The 16,392-nt window shown below is 42.1% G+C and overlaps 1 protein-coding gene across 1 annotated transcript; it reads left to right on the top strand.

The window, feature by feature from the left end:
• The first annotated feature begins 5,678 nt into the window (after nucleotides 1-5,678).
• On the top strand, nucleotides 5,679-6,110 carry LOC147423006 (uncharacterized). Its single transcript, XM_086501438.1, has one exon. It carries the CDS (start codon nucleotides 5,679-5,681, stop codon nucleotides 6,108-6,110), a length of 432 nt encoding a protein of 143 aa, XP_086357564.1.
• Nucleotides 6,111-16,392: the final 10,282 nt, after the last annotated feature.

Below are 16,392 nucleotides of genomic sequence, written 5' to 3'. Positions count from 1 at the left end.
CTCTCAGCACTGTTGATTTTGAGCATGCGAAGAAACACAATTTGTGTTCTAGGTGTCTTTCGGACCAACATAACAAGAAAGATTGTCCTCTTTTGCAACGCCTCACATTAGATTCATCTCCTAAATATTGTGTTGTAGAGATTCTTCATATGGAAGAAAAGCACAAGTGTTGTGTGCGTGCTTCAATGTGGCAGCCCACCTTTGGCCCCCATGATTTGATTCGCATGCATGACACTATTAACGGACAACGTGTTCATATTTTAGTGGATGATGGTGCAACTCTTAACTTCTTGAACTTTAAGCTAGTCAAGAAATTGAAGCTTACACAGACTCCCTCCTCTCACAAGTATGTGGTGGAGAAAATGTCTTGGAATGATAAAGAAGTATGGGACACGGTAGTTCAAGGGGTTGAGCTTATTGTTCAAGATCATACGATGACCCTTGACTTCCAAGTTATGAACATGGACCGTGCTGATGTAGTTTTAGGACGTGAGTGGCTGCATGGTTTAAGAAACACATTGTACACTAGTTATGAACACAACTCCTTATCTTTATGGCCAATGGTAAACATGTGCTTTTGCTTGGTGAGAAAAATATACCATCTGCACCTCTTATATCTACAGCCGAGCTTTCTATTTTGCAAAAAGAAGATTTAATAGATGAACTCTTTTCTTGTTACTGCTTGTCTCCAAGTCTTGTGAATTCTCAAGAGCAAAGTGCGGTGAATTCTAGTAATGGTATGCAAAGTGCAGTGAATTCTAATGGTATGCAAAGTGCAATGAATTCTACTGATAAACAAAGTGTTAACAAATCTCACGAGCAAAGTGCTCTCAATTTTAATTCTATAGAGCAACGTGCAACTGTTGTAAAACAAATATTATAGGAATTACAAGATTGTCCATCCCAGCATAACTGTAGTTTACTTTCTCCTTTTGCATGGCAAAAGCTAACTCACTTACTCACCGAGTATAGCGATGTGTTTTCAAGTGATTTACCACTAGGTTTACCCCCTACACGTGATGTGCATCATGGCATAGATGTCTTGCCAGGCACTAAACCGATGAGTAAACCACCTTATTGTATGAGTGCTAAAGAAGCCAAGGAGGTTGGGAGTTGGCTGGCTACCTCGCTCGTGGTTTCATTAGACCTAGCACTTCGCCTTGGGCATCACCAATTCTATTGGTAAAAAAGAAAGATGGTACTATGCACATGTGCGTAGACTATCACAGATTAAATGCGATAACCATCAAGAACAAGTATCCTCTGCCTTGAGTGGATGAGTTGTTTGATCAACTCCACGGGGCAAGATACTATACAAAGATAGATCTTCGTTCAGGATACCACCAGGTGTGTATCCTTTTACAAGATATCTCCAAAACTGCCTTTAGAACACGGTTCGAGCATTTTGAATTTTTGGTTATGCCTTTTGGTCTAACGAATGCTCCAACTACATTTATGACACTCATGGATAGTGTCTTACGTCCCTATCTTGGAAAATTTGTTGTGGTTTTTCTTGATGACATTCTCATTTACAGTAAGACTGAAGATGAACACATAGAACACTTATGATTAGTGTTCGAATAGCTACGAGCTCACGCGCTGTATGCTAAGCAAAGCAAGTGCGATTTCTTTAAAACAGAGATACATTACCTCGCTCATGTGATCTCTTATTCTGGCATCAACATGGACACTGACAAGGTCGCTGGCATTCTTTGACGGCCACATCCCAACACGGTTGAGGAGCTTTAAATATTTTTAGGCATGGCTGGATTTTATCGACAGTATATCCGTGACTATGCCAAAATCATTGTTCCTATGACGTATCAACTTAAAGCAAAAGCTAAAACCTTTACTTGGGAAGAAGCCCAAAAACGCAGTTTCGAACAGCTCAAGGTAGCTATAGCCACTGCTCTATCCTAGCAATCATCGACCCACTTAAGCTATTTGTGGTAGAGACTGATGCTAGTGATAAAGCCATTGGTGCAGTACTTCTCTAGAAGGGAAGAGCTATAGCCTTTGAAAGTAAAAAGTTAGATAGAGCTCAACAGAATTATTCTATTTATGAGAGAGAGCTCTATGTCATAATTCACGCTTTACGAAAGTGGCGACACTATTTATATGGTACCGAATTGAAGCAGTTTTTGACTATGAGAGTATCAAATGGTTTACTACTCAAACAAACTTGAAGGGCTGTAAAGCTAGATGGGCAGACATCCTTCAAGATTATGATTGTAAGCAATGATATCGCAAGGGGTGATATAATGTAGTAGCGGATGCACTAAGTCGGATGCCCCAGATTAATTCACTTGCTTTCATGGAACTAAAGAGTGGATTTTTGGAGTCATTACGTGGCAAGTGTGCACAAGATCAATCATATGCTAAAGTGCGGAGTGCAATTTTAAAAAGGGATCCCTCACACTCACATGTCTCTGAAGAACCATATCAACATGTCTCTGCACCGCAGATAGAAACTCCAACACATAGAGCTCCACCCGTACTCAGGAAGACCTTAAGCGATGGAAGAATTTTTCCATTGAGGATGGCTACTTACTCCACAAAGGTAGAGTATGTGTGCCAAAGGACTCAGACACTAGATGCCAAATCTTATTTGAGTGTCACGATAGTCCAAGTGCTGGTCATTCAGTATTCGTAAGACGTATGCCTTAGTTCGACGGCAATTTTATTGGCCGAGCTTACATAATGATGTTCAAGAGTACGTACTAATCTACCAATAGTGCCAAGTTAATAAGGCAGAGCGCCTCAAGGTAGGTGGCTTTTTCCATCCTTTAGAGATTCCACAAGGTAAGTGGGAGAGTATCTCTATGGATTTTGTAGTAGGACTACCTACTACAAATCGTGGCCATGATGCCATTTGGGTAATTGTAGACCGTCTCACAAAGGTGGGTCGATTCATTCCCACTAAGACTACGGTTAAGACACCGAAATTAGCACGGCTATTTGTAGAGCATATATATAAACTCTTCGGTCTTCCAGCTAGTATCATTACTGACAGAGATCGAAAGTTCGATAATCACTTTTGGAGAGCTGTGTTCCAAAAGTTGGAAACTAAACTTAATCTAAGTACGGTTGATAATCCAGAAACGGATGGTCAAACAGAAAGAGTTAATCAAGTGCTAGAGGATATGCTACGAGCGTACGTTAGCAAGAAGCAAACCAATTGGGAAGACTACTTACCTATATTGGAATTTGCTTACAATAGTTCAAAGCATGTGACTACAGGGTTTAGTCCATTTATGCTTTTGTATGGATTTCAACCTAGATCACCCGTTACGGTGGGGTTGGCTAAGGAGAAGATAAAATAAGCGAAGGATTTTCTCCAAGACCATTTTGACATGCTTCGAGTTGCTCAACAAAACGTTAAGCAAGCGCAAGATCGATATAAGAATTACGCATATGAGCACCATCGTCTTGCTACTTTCGAAGAAGAAGACAAGGTTTTCCTCAAAGTTCCGGAGCATCCAGAAAGTCTGAAGACGATAAAAGTTGCTAAACTTTTACCATGCTATTATGGACCGTTTACCATTCTCAAACGTATAGGTCAAGTGGCCTATAAGTTAGCTTTCCCAGAGCACTCACGAGTTCATCCTGTTTTTCATGTTAGCTGTTTACGAAAACACCTAGGACAGAATGATAATGTCATTGACACAGGTGTGTTAGTTGACCTTATCGCTAAGCATCCCTCATGAGCCCAAAAAGATTTTGGATTCTCATGAGCTTCGCACCAGACATCATGTCAGACAACAGGTGTTGGTAAAATGGCTAGATAGACCTGAAGAAGGTTCTACATGTGAGATTGTCTCCACACTTAAGAAACGCTTTTTCATTTTTGAGGACAAAAACGATTCTTCAAGGGGGGGTAATGTAAGGACATGGGTCCTACGGGCAAGGCCACCGGCACGGCCGGACAATGTGTACGTTAGGGGGAGGCTATAAGATAGCATGGTTGGGTGGAGACTAGCACACACATTACCACCGCCCTTTCAAAAGAGCAGAAGGAGACCTGTCTTGGTGTCAGTCTCAAGCGGGAGGGATGTCAGAGATCACAATGTATCATTTTGGAGATGGTATAGTCGGTGGTCCCCTGGCATGGTCCTCACAAGTGGTATCAGAGCGCGATTTCTGTCCTTGGAGAGATAAAGGTCTATCTTTAAAAAGAATTTAAATAGTCTTGTATATCTGAAAGTTTTTTCAACTCGATTGCTAAGAGAAAGGATATTTTTTTGTCACAGCCATAAAAATATGCCACGTAGACTCACAAGAAGTCAAGCTGCTTGGGATTTACCAATAATTAGTGCTTCAGATCATATGCCACTTGATTCACAAGTGCCACCAACACCCCAAGTTACTGTTGTGCCACGTTCCAACCAAATGTCACTTGCTGCAGCCCTTGTAGAGGATTTTGGGCATGACAAGGATCTCAAGGCCCTTCTCAAATCTGTGCAACCACATCCATTTTTAGGCACGGGTGACGATGTGCCTACCCTACTAGAAGAATGGATAATTAAGATGGATGACTACTTTGCTCTTGCTGGTTACAATTCAGTAGCTCAAGGAATAATGGGAAGAGCCAAGCTAGAAGGACCTGCAAAAACATGGTGGAAGCTCAACTGTCAAACTCGCCAAGTAGCAGAGGTGACTCAAAGTTGGGATGAGTTAAAGCATCATCTCAAGGAACGCTATCTTCCCCTAGACTACTCCACCACTATGATGAATGAGTTTCTTTCATGCAAGCTGGGGAATAAGTCTGTCGAAGTTTACTATGAGGAGTTTGTCCGGCTTTCACGATATGCTCCTCTCATGACAGAGGAACAGAATCTAAGTCGCTTCATCCTTGGACTTGGAGAAGATTTAGCTTCTGAAGTAGAGTCCCTTCGATCTGTCTCACTCGCAGACGCTTTAATCCGGGCCAAGTCAAAGCATAAGAGCCTTCTTAAGGGAGGCATCACAACTAATAGGAAGTGAGAATTCCCTTCTTACCACAGTCAGCCCTGTCAAGCAAATAAAGTACCATTTATCCCAAAGCCAGCTGCCCAATCCCAACCGCCGCCCCACTTTGTTCATGTGAATTCCCTTCCAGTCACTGAAAGTGGAAGACAAAGTCAATGCTACAAGTGCCTAGAGTTTGGTCATAAGAAGGCCAAATGCCCTAAAGGAAATGACTCTAGTAATTTGGACCCCATGTTAACCGTCTGAATCCACCCAATCAATGGGGACAATTCAAAAACCTTCAAACCAGAGGGAGAAATCGAGCACAGGCAAGACCTAATCCTATGCCTCATCTTCGTGGACAAAATCCAACCAACAACCCACCTAGAATATCAACTGTGAACTTCATTTCAGTAAAGGATGAAATGGAGGAGCAAACCCACATCTATGCTGCCTTGGATCCCAGTGGCCGAAATCGTCAATTCTCCATTCTTGAGACTAAGGGTGAGTATGAGGGTAAACCTATTTTTTTTCTTATTGATTCTGGTAGCTCACATTCATTTTTGTCACCTAACACTGTAAAAAGATTGCAAGTCACCTCCCAACCCACAGGCCGTAAGTTATAGGTATCTCTAGCAAATGGATCCACTATTTTGATAGATGAACAGATGATAGATGTATCCTTTCAACTAGAAGGTCACTCAACCCAACAAAGATTTAGAATCCTAAAGATGGGCCAATTTGAAGGAATCCTAGGGATGGATTGGCTGAGCAAAAATAAAGCCAACATCCATTGCAGTGAAGGAAGCATCTCTTTCTCAAAATCAAAGGGTGAACAAGTCTTAGTTCAAGGCAGAATAGGGAAATCTCCCCTGAAGGTGGTCAAAGCCAGTCGTTTGGTTAAGGGGTTAAAGAAAGGACTGCCAATTTATGTCATAAGACTCAATAAACCAAAGACCGAATCAAAAGAATCAGCGCCTAAATGTCTAAATGAATATGAAGATATTTTTCCAGAGGAGTTGACAAATCTTTCACCGCTTAGGGAATTAGTGCACGAGATCGAGCTCATTCGTGGTGCCCAACCAATAGCAAGGACTCCCTACAACATGTCACCTTCCGAATCCATAGAGCTAAAGAATGAGTTGACTCAGCTTTTGGAATAAGGTTTCATCAAACTCAGTGTCTCTCCATGGGGTGCTCCTGTGCTATTCCAAAAGAAGAAAGATGGAACATTCAGACTTTGCATAGATTTTCGAGGTCTAAATCTGTGCACTGTCAAGAACAAGTATCCCTTGCCTCGCATAGATGAGCTACTTGATTTTCGAGGCCTAAATCTGTGCATTGTCAAGAACAAGTATCCCTTGCCTCACATAGATGAGCTACTTGATTGACTCGGTGGTTCCAATCTTTTCACCAAGATTGACCTCAGGTCAGGCTATTACCAAGTTGGGATAAAAAGGGAGGATATTCCAAAAACAGATTTCAACACAAGGTTTGGGCATTATGAGTTCATCGTCATGCCTTTTGGCCTAACTAATGCCCCTGCCACATTTAATCGTCTCATGACTGACCTCTTTAGGACAGAGTTAGATGATTTTGTTCTAGTCTTCTTTGATGACATCCTTATATATTCAAAGACTAGAGAAGATCACGAACGGCATGTACGCCATGTCTTGGAGATTCTCAGAAAAGCCTAACTCTACGCCAAGCGGAGCAAATGCTCTTTCTTTGTAGAGAAGGTTGCCTATTTGGGATACATAGTTTCAAAGGATGGTCATTCTCCCGACCCAACTAAGGTGGAAGATGTAGTTTAGTGGCCCATTCCCAAGACTGTTTCAGAGGTACGGGGATTCCTTGGCCTCACAGGATAGTGTAGAGTATTTATAAAAAACGATGCACTCATCGCAGGCCCTCTCACTGAACTCACTAAGAAATAGGAACCCTTTAACTGGTCCGACAAGAGAGATAGAGCCCTCCAACAAATTAAAGGAGATCTTGGTCAGTGAACCTGTTCTCAAACTTCTAGATTTTCAAAAAACCTTTGAGGTGATAGTGGATGCTTGCATACAATGTATAGGTGGAATCCTACAGCAGGAAGGCCATCCCATAGCCTATGAATCATGACAACTCAGGATTCATGAGAAGAATTATCCCACCCATGACCTCCAACTACTAGCTGTGGTTTATGCCCTCAAAAAGTGGAGACACTATCTTTTAGGTCAGATGTTTGAGCTTGTTACTGACCACAAAAGTCTCAAGTGGATTTCACCCAGCCAGATCTCAATATGCAACAAAGGCGATGGGTTGAATTCCTACAAGAGTTCACTTTTGAGATCAAATTTAGAGCAGGCAAGGAAAATCAAGCTGCAGATGCACTGAGCCGACGAGTAGTGGCCCTTGCCATTACGCTAGTCCATTCAACTCTACCCGAGGAAATTCAAAATGCCCTTCAAAATGATAAGCAATTTTGGTCCGTTGATCCAAGAAATCCAATCTCAAGTTTAGAAAAGATATTTGGAAGATTACTCTATTTAAGATGGACTCTTATTCTTCAGGAATCGATTGCACATACCTACATGCTTAATGATGAAAATTCTAAAGGAAGCTCATGAAACTCCCCTTGCAGCTCACCCAGGTTATCACAAAATGTTTGCTTCTCTCAAACAGAATTTCTAATGGCCTAAGATGAAAAAAGATACCTTAGAGTATGTGAAGAAGTGTTTGGTATGCCAAAAGGTGAAGGCTGAAAGAGTTAAGATTCTTGGGAAGCTAAACCATTGGATATACCTGCAATGAAGTGGGAGTGCATTAGTATGGATTTTGTAACAGGGTTACCCAAGACAGTTGGAAATTTTGATTCAATTTTTGTGGTGGTGGATAAACTCACCAAAGTAGCTCACCTTGTCCCAGTCAAAACCACTGCCTCTGCAGTAGATATTGCTCAGATTTTTGTAAAAGAAATTATCAGATTACATGGAATACTTGCTAGGATAATCAGTGATCATGATGCCAAGTTACCTCTAAGTTTTGGAAGGCCATGTTCCAATGCTTAGGTACTCAATTAAACCTGAGTTTAGCCTATCATCCAGAGACATATGGACAAACCAAAAGAGTTAATCAAGTCATAGAAGATATATTGAGATTATATTGCAGTCAACAACCTTCATCTTTGGATCAAATATCTACCCTTAGTGGAATTTGCTTATAATTCTTCCTACCATAGAATCCTAGGAATGTCCCCATTAAAAGCTGTTTATGGTTGGACAAGACTGTATCATTCCTCTCAGAATGGCTGACCCAAGTCTCCCAGTGCCTGCAACAAAGAATACACTTGAAGAAATGGGTCACCAAATCAAAATAATAAGGGAGAACCTTAAGAGAGCAAGTGACATGGAAAAGAGTTATGCTGATTTACATAGATTTCCCTGGATTTTTAAGACAGGAGATAGAGTTCTCCTTAGGGTCAAACCAAAGAGAAGTTCACTCAAATTAGGAAAATACAGGAAGTTAGCATATAGATATTGTGGACCCTTTGAGATTCTGAGAAGGATAGGGGACAAATCTTACAAACTCGCTTTACCCCCTCACTTGCATGTGCACAATGTTTTTCATGTTAACTTGCTAAAAAGGTATGTTGCGGATCCCCTTCACATCCTAAATGATGAAGATACTATTCTTAACACATAGAAAGAATTCCACATGGATCCATAGCAAATCTTAGTCATGAAGGAGCGGAAGCTACGACACCGAACAATTCGGGAGGTTTTGGTCCAGTGGAAGGGCTATCTTATTGAAGATGCCTCTTGGGAAGATTGGGAACACCTTACTTCTCAGTTTCCTCATCTTTTTTGATTAGCATTCTCTTATTTTTTGTACTCAAACTAAACCGTGTTAGCCCATGTAACTACAAATCCAAGCTCTATCTTACTAAAATTTTGTAACTTGACCTTTTGCTAAATAATAACAAGATTAGCATTTTCCTTTACATCTTGTGACTCGGATCTGTGTATGGAATTACAAAATCAATAAATAGATTTAGCTAAGTTTGAAATTCTCTCAAGGACTTCTATCAAATACCAAAGGACTCAGAACCAATTTCATTATATCCATCAAGAAAACCCAGAGGAAGAAGGATTTAAGACATGCACCAAGATCTTAGAACATAATGAACATGTTAAGGGATACAACAAAGATAAATTTTCTAGAGGTCAATAAGCCCATCATTACATGATCACAAAAGCAACTATCGCAATCAGGGCACATATTTTGGCCTCTCATTAATAGGAAGGATTCGCTGTGAAATTGTTGCACTGATCTCTCTAGTATGAGGTGTGAAGTTAAAAAGCTCTCTAAGTGGTAAACCAAAGTGAGGGTAAAGATATATCTTTTGATGACGAAGGAATTGAGCAAGCAAAAAGACTCGTTCTGAAAACCTTGATGCATTGACCTCATCACATAGTAATATTGAGGACCCAAACCCATAGCTTCAGTAACCATAGCCAAATGGACATTATTACGAAAGTGTCACCCTTGTTACACTTTGAAATGTCCGCCATTTGGTTTGAGCTACTGAAGTTCCCAAGTGAGGAAATAGCATGCACCCATATCACTCCACAAAATCTCTCCTCACGGATTCACTTGTTTGCTGTAGATGAGGAATGGCCATAGATAAAACTAGCTCTTGCCACCGATCCATAAGGTAAGATAATGAGCAAAGAGACAAACCTAAGGAGTTTTGACAAGGGATAGAAAGAAAAGTGAAAGACAAAGGGAATAATACTAGAAGAAATGAAAAATCACTACAAGAGGTACTTCACATTAGCGACGCTCAAAAGTGAAAACCCACGGCGTCGCTATGAGCGTCGCTAGTTTACTTGTAACTTAGCGACGCTCATAGCGACGTCAACAGGGGTAAAAAAATATCCGAGAGCATTCGAAAACTCAGATCTCAGATATGAGTTTTTGGCGCTCAAGCAAGCAAAGGTAACCCGCGCTCTCCCTCTCTCTCTCTCTTTCTTCTCCACACACACACACACACACACACACACAAACATACACAAGGAGAGGAAGGAGAGTCAGGTATGCTCCTTCCCTCTCCTCTCTCTCATGTTCCCTTCCTCTCTTTCTCTCTCCCCCCCCCCTCTCTCTCTCTCACACACACACAAACACGTTGTGTTTTTGAGAGAGAGAGAGAGAGAGAGAGAGAGAGAGAGAGAGAGAGAGAGAGAGAGAGCACATGCATAAACAAAAAACACACACACATGCATAAACAAAGAATGCATACACACACACATTGAGAGAGAGAGAGAGAGAGAGAGAGAGAGAGAGAGAGAGAGAGAGAGAAAAGAGAGAGGAAGAAGAAGAGTTTTAACGTCGTAGGAAACTATCCCAAGAGACCTTAAAGATCTAGCCGACGAGGAGTTGAATTCAAGTCCTATTATTCAAGAGGGAAATGGCATAACCAATCTACCACACTTGGGTTATAGAAAGGTTATACCATTTTCCTCTTTTTATTGGCACACACACACACACACACACCCACACACACACACCCGAGAAGAAGAGAGTTTTAACGTGGTAGGAAACTATCCCAAGAGACCTTAAAGATCTAGCCGACGAGGAGTTGAACTCAAGACCTATTATTCAAGAGGGAAATGGCATAACCAATCTACCACACTTGGGTGATGGAAAGGTTGTACCATTTTTCTCTTTTTATTGGCACACACACACACACACACCCACACACACACACCCGAGAAGAAGAGAGTTTTAACGTCGTAGGAAACTATCCCAAGAGACCTTAAAGATCTAGCCGACGAGGAGTTGAACTCAAGACCTGTTGAACAAAGAGAAAGAGAGAGAGAATAAAAAACCAAAGAGAGAGAGAGAGAGAGAGAGAGGGGGAGAAGACGAAAGAGAGAGGTAAGGGGAGAAAACAAAGAGAGAAAGAGATTATGTTAAAATTTAAATTAAATTAGGTTAGATTACATTTAGATTTATGTTTATGTTGAGTTTAAGATTATGTTAGATTTAGATTTACGTTAGATTAAATTTAGGTTTATTTAGGTTAGATTAGATTAGATTAGATTTAGGTTTATTTTGAGTTAGATTAGTTTAGGTTTATTTACGCGTGCTAGATTTAGATTTATGTTAGATTAGATTAAATTTAGTTTTATTTTGAATTTAAGATTAAATTAGATCTAGATTTATGTTCGATGGACCATGCGGACGGGCAATTCCACGATAGTCTAGCGGTGGTGGTTGTTGTGGCGAGGAGCACATCGTCTCTGGAGCTCATGTGTTGCAGAGTCCCTAGGACACACCGAGAAGTGTCTTTGCTTGTGAAATTGCTCAGACTACACCGAAGGATTATACTACCTACACGTTTGAGAGTGGTGTCCCGGCCACTGCGTCGAAGATGCTGAGGAGTGACCCGAACACTGCATCGGGGTTGCCTAGAGGCGTGGACGATGAGCATTCATTGGACAGGTTTGCTATAGTTCACGAGAGGGACATGCCAAAGGGATACGTCTACCTCATCAATCGTATGTCCGATGAGATTATTATGACCCCTGAGGAGAAGCAGGTGATGGGCCGCATACGACAATTGTGTAGACAGGTTTTCTGACACACTGTAGTCTGTCATGGTCTCTTGGAGGGCTCAACATAAAGCCTCCAAGGATTATCTTATTGCTACGCTGCATCGGGAGTTTCCAGTTCCCTCTCTGGAGAATACATTTGACGATGCTTGGATGAGGAGACGCATGCGCGACTACATGAAGCATCGAAGGTCAGATGCACAGATGCCAGACCTGACTAGCTTGAAAGAGAGGAGTGGAGGGGTATCAGGGAGGGGAGGACGACCAATCCAGACAGGTGGTGGCAGCACAGGATGCAGCAAGAGTTCGCATCAAGACGGGATCATCCCATCACCTGGGGAGTGGCCGGCTGGGCCAACTTCGAGGAGGATTTTGTCCCATCACTTGGGTCATGGATCGACGGGGTGGAGAGGTGAGATTATTAAACTTTTGCATTGAAGTATTTGTATATGTGAGGCCCATTCACATCTATGCAGCTAGTAGCTCCATTGGTATGTCTTTTACCCTTCAATGGAGCGAATCACCACATGTTCCATTAGGTTAGATTTAAGATTAGATTTTGGACATTAGGAAAAATATGAATCCTCTAGGGGCCCTTTGGGATTAAGGTTAATTAGAGGCCAGCCAATGAGAAGAGGGTGGTGGATACACTCTATGTCCTATGGAATAGAGTGGGGGGGGGGGGGGGGGGGGGGGGGGGGGGGGCATATAGAACCTCCAACTTCCCTCCTTTTTGATCCGGTAATGGAAAAATCCCAAAAATTTGAAAATTTTCAAAACTCAAATTTTATCTTCTTAAAATCCCCTCTAAATCTATTTTATGGTCAAAAAAGCATTTTTTGACCTCAAAAAGTCAAAACGTGCACCCAAAAACCCTAAAATTCAAAATTTTTAAAAAACTTTTGAAAAATATTTTTTTACTATCCAGAGCTCCCCTAAAAGTAGTCCTTAGACAAAAAGTTATTTTCTCTCTCTAGAACCCCTTTTCCAACCCCTCCTTGGTTGCAACCATCACACTCATCCTCTACTCCAACACTCTCTCTCTCTCTCTACACCATCTCCATTGCTGCAGCAAGGAAGCTCCTCTCTCCTCCCCTACCACCTTCCATTGCCACACCAAGCGTGGCCAAAGGATGAGGTCACAGCACTTGCATGCCACAACACTAGAGGTATAGATGATGAGTGGGTGCCACCAGAGTTCACCAAAGGTGCTTGGGTATACATGCAACCATCTGCTATTGGCCCTCATCGTGTGCGGAATCGTGCAAACTTGGATCTTCATTGGAAAGGAAAGCTTCTTGGCTTCAAGAACCGCAAAGACAAGGGGATCGTAGCCATTGTGCAACATGTTTTCTCAATGTCAACCATGCAATTGCAACAACCACCTCGATTTCCAACACATTGTAAGTACATGTTTTGAGAATACAAAGCTAGGTGTGAAATCACAGTGTAATGTTATTATGGATTCATACTTGAGATTTGTCATGCATTTATAGTCATATTTCCATCCACGTTGGTGGAGGAGCAGCAGCCATTACATAGTCTCTCCGGCACATTCAATGCTATACATGCAGATATTGGAGCAACAATGTTCCCACATCTTTGCCTAACCAAACTGGTTCAAAGAAGGATTTTCTTCTATTCTCACTCCTATATTGTGCCTACTTCTACACAAGCGTTTGGAACGCTTGAACCCATCAAAGTAACTTCCTTATTAAGTATGGAGTGACCGGTGCCAAATTTGTGGTCGGTAGCATCTTTCAAGCAAAAGATGATAATAGATGTCCAAAAGTCTTTGAAATACTCTAAAGCTTCTAGGACTATGGGCTTAAGTTGGTGTTTGCCTATTCATTGTTTTGTGCACATTTTTAAAGAGTTTGGATTTGTGGAGACTACCACAATGCTTGTATGTAAAGATGTGCATTACGAGGAATTAGGAAGGCTTTTAGAAGAGGATTGGGGTTTTGTGGAGGGCATGCACAACGGGGACCGGTACCGTTGTAAGGTTGGAGCTTCATGTGTTGGAATGCGCTATTTGAAATCCCGCACCTCCTTGTACATACAATTTCACTATGATCGTTGGATGTGCAAGCTTGGAGTGTGGACTCCCTTATAGAGTGTAGACGGCGCTATTGAAAGCTTTGACATTGCAGTGAAGATGCCCAACGATGCTTTGGAGGCAGTCCAAGTGAACAAGCATTGGACTCTCAGTAATGTGCGAGAACATTTGGTTATTATGGGTTTTGAGGCCCTTCAACAAGCACAATTTTGTTTACAAGGTCACAAGGTGAGAATCCTTCCACCACATTTTCAATACATCATGGTTTGTCGATCATTGGATGCTTATTGTAATGAATGTCCACAGATTGGGAAGAGAATGGAAGACAAATTGAAGGTTGAGGAGGACTAGGGGATGGATGGAACTATGCTATCGACCTTATAACTTTGTAACTCTTGAAATTTTCAAAACGATCTCCGATGTAATCAACATGATTTGCTTCGGTAAATCACGTCTTTGAATATAATTTTTCGCATTGAGATGAGAAATCATTTTTTGGTGAAAGTGCTTTTTTTCTATTTTAATGTCTTTAAAAAGGGGTCCATTATAAAAGGGGGGCCACCTAACTCATTCACTATTTTCACTTTTGCAACTCTTGAGCTCCTCCACTCTCTATCTACACCCCAGGCTAGACATGGATGCTTCCACAGCCTTTGCATCTGCACCCACATCCACCCCTTTGTCACGCTTCATCCTCTTCCTCGAGGACACCAAATACAAAGGGAAGTTGGACCTCCACACCTTTTTTACTCCTCTCCCTGACCTTGACGCCACAATTGCCCTTCACATGGATGCATTTGCCGAGAGTTTTGCGTTCATGGAGGAGCACATCATAAAATATTATGTATCTATCTCCCCACATGCAGGGATCTGGGTGCCTTGCGATCTTTTGCGCTATATACACAAAGGTGATCGCCCATTCTCCAAGCGGTTGCAACGATTCCAAGAAATTGCCACCGATGCAGGCCATTTCTTGGAGAGCAAGCCCCAGGGGTGTCAGCACTCAAGAAGCACAAGTTGGGGGTGGAGTACCTTTCTCGGATCGCAACATTTATCTTCTTGGTGAACGAGGAACTTGATTTGGAGGAGCTCCGCTTACCACACCTTCAGGTTGGGTCCTTTATCAAGGACACCAAGGAGTAGGAGGTTATCCCCATGAACCTTGCAGCGGAAGGAAAGACACTCCGGTTCGAGTACCCCAGGGGGCTCGAGGAAGTGGTTGAGAAATCCATAGTTGTGGCTAGCCCTAATGACACTCCAGTGCCACTACCACTGACGGATGTGGCTATCCCAGAGGTAGAAATCAGCCGCTTCTCCTCAGTGGTAGTGGATGGGGCGGAGTATGTGTTTATGCATGATTTGGAGAAAGCATTTGGCTTGCGTATGGATGAATGCTTGAGCGTGCTATGCAACAACACTAAATGTCCCTTAGACAATACGCCAGATGCCCTAGAAAGCAAGCTCTTGCCAGTTGGGGACTTTGTTGCTGAAACTATTATAGTTGTATGTGCGGAAGTCCTGGCAGCAGAGCAGTTGCATGTGGCTAAGGAAGAATTCCAAGCCACGCAAGACAAGGTTGAGGCCGCTAGGATGCCTATGCCATTATGCAACCTCCCATCTGATGATCCAAAGCTCGTAGCTGCGGTGCATGGGAGCATTGACTTGGATGAAAAGGGCAACAGGGAGGAGGACGACAAGGAGGAGGACGACAAGGAGCAGGAGGTAAATTGAAAAGGGCAACAGGGAGGAGGACGACAAGGAGCAGGAGGTAAACTGTATCCTAATTTTCATGTTACTATTTTATCCTTCATTGTCTTTTTTCTCAACCTTCATCGGTTTATGACAGGACCTCGTGGAGCTTGATGATTTTGCTACAAGGACGGGTGGCAAGCGAACGGGCTTTGGACCTCAAGCTTCCCTTGCGCATTACCTAAGATAACTCCCCCCTGGCGATGTGGCCATTATGCATAATGAATTTACTCCCCAAGCCCATTTTATGACTTGGTCGTTGAAAGCTTTGAGCAAGTTTTTGTGTTTGAGCACCATTGCTCAAAGTGCGCATTTTGTGTTCCTAGTGCGTAGATCCCTTGTATGCACAATGTTTGGCACTGGCTTTCGTGGTAAAGTGCTTGCTCAGATAGGGATACATGCTTCCATTGGCTCAACTGATCCAAAGGCCATAGCGGAGTCCCTTTGACTGGGGAGTTGCCTTACGTGCAAGATAGGAGCCAGGAAATGGTCAAGAAAATTATGAACTCCTCAGATACATGATGTAAAATCACCGTTTTGGAAGTAATAAAATATATTTGGAATTGTCTCTCTATCTTGCAAATTCTTCTAAATGTGATTTGTCAATCTTGAAAATTGTTGTAATTGGTGATATGTTTCAATAAGCTGTCTTTTTTGCTTGAAGTAACAACACAACGGAAGTTGGATGCACATGATACTGGGGAAAGTATAAAACACATTTGAGTGAGAAGTGGTTTCTCTAAAGTAATGATGCAAAAACAATTCTTTTTAGTTAATTTATGTATTTTAAGTATCCTAGGAGGTAGAGATGCCTACCAGGAGCAAAAAAAGGGTGGCCACAAGGGCGCGCAAATGGCCCATCCACCAGTTTTGGATGGCCCATTTGTGCGCCCTTGTGGCCACCCTTCTTTGGGCACCTGGTAGGCTTATCTACCCCCTAGGATACTTTAAAAACACAAATTTATTGAAAGAAATTGGTTTTACATCATTAACTTAGATGGAGTGTCATAATAATCAATATCTAATTCTCCTAAATGA

This window comes from Adiantum capillus-veneris, chromosome 26 (genome assembly GCF_014529385.1).
Source record: "Adiantum capillus-veneris isolate H3 chromosome 26, ASM1452938v2, whole genome shotgun sequence".
Classification (NCBI taxonomy): domain Eukaryota; kingdom Viridiplantae; phylum Streptophyta; class Polypodiopsida; order Polypodiales; family Pteridaceae; genus Adiantum; species Adiantum capillus-veneris.
This window is presented reverse-complemented; position numbering and strand designations above follow the sequence as displayed.